Here is a 6,000-nt window from a genome sequence, read left to right as displayed (position 1 = left end):
TGCTTCCCCCGTCTTAATAATAACATGCACAGTGAACATACACGCACATACGGCAGATACCTTCCCAGACAGCATCATTCATGATGCTCATAGTGCGAGGCTCGTACACACTCGTCAGAGATGCGTTCGTGTGACAGGATAGGCTACTTTCCGATTGATGCGTCATAGTAGTTCTCAGCTGTATCACTTTTGGCGCGATTCTGGAGATTTAATTCTGACATCGGAGACTGATAGAAGCGTCCGGTTAGAACAATGGACTGCACTTTATTGGCATTTATTCGGTGTAGCTGGTAACTAATGTTAGGTCACCTGTGCGAGCAGGTAGAGGTCCCCGAGAATATGCGTAGACTGTCGGTTTGAGAAAGAGGAATTGACTCAAAACTACCACACACGCTTACATAGAGAGGGGCAGGATGGCAAAAGAAACGCGAGGTAAGTTCATTCATCTTCTCGTGCGAATGCCTCCGCGACGCGGATAGGAAATTAGCCTTCTGTTGAAATGCTTGTCATCTCAGACGGTCATCGATGAGCCAGCACGCGCTCTTTGACTCACTGACACAGCTGGGCATTTATGAGATCTCACTGAATAACAGCCAAAATTAAGTGTTCAGGCATTGTTACACATGTGATTTATTTGTCAATATGATTTTGGATATTTGTAATTAAAGCTAAATGTATTCAGGTTATTGACTGTTTATAATGAAATGAATTAGTTTATGTGACTAATGCTTTCATCACATTATTATTATGCTATTTTTCACATTATTTTGATACGTGTGCATGTTTCCGGTGAATCTGCTCACGCCCACTGTCTAGCTACCATTTGGAGACATAAGCTACCAAATGAAGCTTCTCAAAAGTTTATGAGTAAATGTTCATTTATCATGGGTGTGATGTGGTTATGGCTATGTCTCGAGTGAGGAGTGAAATATCATGTTTTTCCTTTTTTTTTTAATCTGTCATGGTCCACACTGACACTGTCATTGAGTATTTACAGCCTTAATATCATTTACAGGATATCATGGCTTTTTTTAAGTAAAAAGAATATGTATGCACTGTAAATAAATAACAACCATTTAACTGGAAAACTAATATAAAAATGCTACAGTGAAAACTGCAAGTTTATATGGTATGGAACATGTTATTATATTAACAGAAAAATAGATTTAATATTATTTTAAAACAGTGTAGAAATTGAGGTTTATGGATATATGTTATGGAAATATTACGAATTACGACATCATTTATAGTGACAAATTATATTAAAAACAACAAACATGTAGTTTTACATAAACTTAAACAGTAACAAATTATCTGATAATATTTTATTTACATTTTTTTCCCTTATTGCATTATTTTTGCATTATCTTTGTGTGCAAGATTATGTGCCCTTTTTTAGTGCACCATCTGCATTATTCTGGTAGTCATCAGTACATTTTTTTGGTAATCTGCCTGTGTTTTTTGTTTACTGTAACATTAATAGAATCTTTTTTACAATGTGCAAATACTTATTTGTGGACATTTTCACATTCTTCCACAAAAAAAGTTTCCCAATAGTGAGGCATGTGCGTGTTTTTAAAGACCATGTGTCACATGGACAATGCTTTTTCATGCAGTTTTTCATTTTATACTTTTACCCATTCAATGACATAAATGCAACGCTGTTCATAACCATGAAAATGTATTCATTAAATTCTACCACAGTACAGTAGATGTTATTAAACCCAAATTTGTGTGGCCATAATTTCACAAAGAAAAGTGTGCAGCCCCATTCACGCTATATTTTTGAATCCATCTAATACACAAATGAGAAATGAGGAAATCTCGATGTATTTAGGGACAATTATTGCTAATGACATTCTGAGGTCATGTAATGTTGCTTGATTTGATTGACAGCAGAGTGCAGCGCAAAGGAAATTTCAATCCAGTTTCCCTCAGCTAACTATGCGATACTTTGTCTCAAGATGTGTGTTTCAAGTACATCAAACAGCCCTCGCTGTCTCATCTGATGTGTTTCAATAGCCTCAATTAACCCGTGTCTCTGTCTTATTGAGCCTCACTCAGTACATGTCTGATCAGACATACAGTAATTACAAACACAAAGGCACTGTTGTGCCCTGTGAGTGATGCTCTTGTTTCTCTGGTTATGGTTGCACTGGCTCAGCCACAGACACTGGATTGGACAGCTGTGCGGTCTGATGTTTTTGTATTGTTTTGTAAGAGAAGCATTGACAGAAATCCTTGTGATGCTGTAAAACAAAAGCAATCTGAATATGGATAATCATTATCATGTGGTTAATTAATAGGATATTCTTGCCCTTTTCCAGAATGGGTGTCGCCTTTCTGAAAGTAAAACATTTTTTTCATGCGAAGTTTACTTTACATCTATTCTTGATGTTCAGGTGTTAAACCAACTTGTCCATCTTTTTCCTTACTCTCTCTTCACTATCCACACAGTTAAAACACATAATATAAGTTTACAGAGAAATGGTGTATGTATATTTTAGTTGTTGGTAAAATTGCATGTAATTGCTTTGAACGACTGTGAGATGGAAAGATAAATGGCGAAAGAGTCAATAGGGAAAATCTGGCATTACAGCGACACTGTAACCTTAGTTCTTAGGATTCTGTCAAAGAATGTTATGTTATGGCTGACAACCAATAAATTTGCAATATTACAATTATATGCTATTTTGTCTTAATATATTAAAAAATAAATCAAACAAACCTAAATAAATATATAAAATGATTCCTTTTAAGTGCTTCAAGTGAATTTAGGCATCACAACATTATAATGTACCGTATGACAAATGGATAATAGTTTGAGATTTGCTTATTAAATATTTACTACTTAAAGAATAACCTTATGTGTTAGATGACGAAATAGTCTAACGGAAAAATAGGGGAAATAAGCATGCGCAATTTAAAAAATCTCTTCTGACATCTAATATGGTTCTGAGACAGTATATTGTAATATGGTATAATAAAAATACATTGTATTTCCTCACTTCTTTAATATAAAATATTAACAATATAATGATATTTACTATGAATGTGCAACGTCTCTGCCAAAAATACCATTGTTGTTGCTACAGTAAAATAATGGCATTTTATGGATTATAGTAACGTCGACACTTTTTCAATTTTTTTTGCTAATCCTTAAGTATGTTTTTCTACACCAGTGAATGTCAACTTTAATATGAAATCAACCACCTTAAGCACAGAGTCATTTGGGGTTCCAATATAAGCTCACAACACATTTCACATAGCTCTGTTCAAATTGGACTGGGTCATGCGGCCGAAAGCGGCCTGTCCTGCACTGTTCAGCGGGTTTCTGCAAGTAAATTAGTCATGCTGTTTTTTCCGCCTCTGGAGTCTATGGCTTTTGTCATTTTCCATGTGCAAAAGAAAATGGCAGCACATCATGTAAAATTAAAATTTTTCAATTTCACAGTTGCACAGACTGGGAAAATGGTCGTACAAATGTAATCAAAATCTGGTAAGAAAGTAGCTTTGTGTAAGAAACGAGCAAAATTTAATGCTGTGCTCACAACATGTCGTAATTACTGTTATTTCGAGGTTCATTCTCATGTGTTAAGCAGCACGTTTGAGCTTCTGCAAGAACCAGTGAGGTTCATTCTCATGTGTTATGAAGCACGTTTGAGTTTCAGCAGGAACCAATGAGGTTCATTCTTGTGTTACGCAGCACGTTTGAGCTTCAGCAAGAACCAATGAGGTTCATTCTCGTGTTACATATCTTGTTTGAGCTTCAGCAGGAACCAATGAGGTTCATTCTCGTGTTACGCATCATGTTTGAGCTTCTGCAAGAACCAATGAGGTTCATTCTCGTGTTACTTAGCATGTTTGAGCTTCTGCAAGAACTGATGAGGTTTGTTCTTGTGCGTCAAGCAGGTTTGGTTGAGCTTCTGTTTATGTTCGCTGATCAAAGTTTAAATGTGAATAAAAGCCTAAATTCAATCTGTTCATCAAATAAAGCAATCGAGTCTGTTCAGAAAATTTGGACTAAACCGCTCGATTCATATGGATTAGGTTTTTATCTCTTTATTAACTTTTTGAAGCATTAAATTGGTAGTTGCGCAGCTGTCAATGGAGTGATAGAAAGCTCTCAGATTTCATCAAAAATATCTTAATTTGTGTTCTGAAGATGAACGAAAGTCTTACGGGTTTGGAACGACATGAGGGTGAGTAATTAATGACAGAATTTTCACTTTGGGTGAACTAACCCTTTAACTCACAAAATTCTGTACACCACATGGGCTGTTAAAGGTCTATTTTTTTGTAGGATTACATTTCTTGGTTCTCATTTGAAGCCTTAGTGCATCAGCTTATAAGAATCCCTCAGTGGCAGCTGGTTTCTCAGAGCACCATGCAGGGCTGAGTGTTACTGATATAGCCTAGTGATATAGATTTAGTCACCCCTGTCCACTGCAAGTTCCAGACAAGCAGCACATCCAGACTTCTATCTGTCTGATCAGAGACTGATCCTTTGTGTCAGAACTGCATGTGGCAGACAGCAGGTAAATATAAAAGCAAGGACACATCTGCCGAAAAAAAGAAGAAGCTAAAAACAGGGGCGGAGAAAACCAGAAAGCTTGAAATAAAGTGCAAGAAATAAAGTGACAGATATAGTCCAAGACAGAGAGGTCAAACACAGTAGAGACAGAGATATAAACATTATAGAGATTAAACTGTATAGACATTATACAGATAGAGATTCTTCAAATTCATCCAGACTACTGCCAGTATACCCCCTGTAAGTATTCTGCCAGACTACATCTCTCTATTATATTACTTAATGCCAAATAGCTCAGTTTCTGCCTGTTGCTGGTGTATTGTATATTTTAATGTTTTAAGGATAGGCTATGTCCTCACATCTGAAATACAAATTTCAGTTTGCAGTGTTGTTTCAATGTCAAGATCTGCCCTTGTCCTGTGGTTTATAGTTATAGTCAATATAGTTAAAAAATGCTAACAGCAGAGGAGAGCTGTTCTCTGGATTTGTTGTGCAAATTCTGCCATTGGCTCTGTATGATGCATTTTAATAAGGAGAAGATGTTTAGTGAAATTAATTCAGCTTTAGAGCTTTAGCCCAGTGGGAGATAGACTTTCATCTTGTAGCCAACATAAGGTCAAAAACAAGTAATGTATGAATTAAAGAAAAAAATAATGAACAAATATTACTTCAGTCTAGTTCTATAGTTCTATTGCAGAAAGGTTTTCGATTTAAAAAAAAAAGAATTCTGTCTTGGTTAAAAGCTGTGAGAGAAATAAAAGTATTGACTATCAAGGAAAAAAGTAAAAGGGCTCAACAACATGCCTTGAGGAACTCCTGTAGTTGGAACAGCAAAATATGCTTGAAAGTCGCAATCAAAGCTTGAGAAAGAAGAAACTTGGCAGGAGTACATGGAATAAACATAGTTTGAAGTGCCTGTTATTTGGGAGGAACAGGTGTTAGAATTGAATAAACACTCTTGGAATCCAATGACTGAATGAAAACTGCCTTTAAGATGAATCATGACAAGCTTGTGACAACCTGATGAGAGTTGTTGATTGTAAGTTTTGGTAATACAATGATCAGATTTTTTTTTGACGTTACAGCTGTGACAGTTTAGCAGTGTAGAAATATCTACAACAGTTAGTTCAAAAACATTCAAATCAGCCTTCCAAGAGTAATGTTATAACAGTCCAACTTAGAATCTTTTTTACTTTTTGCACATTTTTCACACAAAAAATGTAACACAAATGTGATGTTTATCTAAAGTCATTTTTGCTTAGTAGTATGATTCAATTGGATGATCGAAGGTCAGCAGCAAAGACATTGGTTAATAAAGTGAGATTAAAAACAAAGCATAGTTTTGAAAACACAGGTTTTCATAATATTCTTCTGAGTTTACATTTAACTGTTTTTATCCATTTTGAGGCATACTGAATCTGTTCTTGTGCAAGAGGGATGAGTAAATGCATGCTCTCAACATGTGG

General features: G+C 35.7%; 1 protein-coding gene across 2 annotated transcripts in view; it reads left to right on the top strand.

Annotated features, from left to right (window-relative positions):
• Positions 1–210: 210 nt before the first annotated feature.
• The window catches only part of plrdgb (PITP-less RdgB-like protein), a 99,065-nt gene continuing 93,275 nt past the window's right edge, over positions 211–6,000 (top strand). Inside the window, exon 1 of one of the 2 annotated variants that reach the window (XM_079898796.1) lies at positions 211–432. In XM_079898796.1, the coding sequence (XP_079754922.1) occupies positions 414–432 (19 nt within the window). In that variant the 5' untranslated portion in view covers positions 211–413. The remainder of the gene's footprint in view (positions 433–6,000) is intronic. The other variant, XM_079898797.1, reaches the window with a different exon arrangement.

Source organism: Squalius cephalus, assembly GCF_949319135.1.
Source record: "Squalius cephalus genome assembly, chromosome: 17".
Classification (NCBI taxonomy): domain Eukaryota; kingdom Metazoa; phylum Chordata; class Actinopteri; order Cypriniformes; family Leuciscidae; genus Squalius; species Squalius cephalus.
The sequence above is the reverse complement of the archived record's forward strand: the minus strand, read 5'-3'. Positions and strand labels throughout refer to the sequence as shown.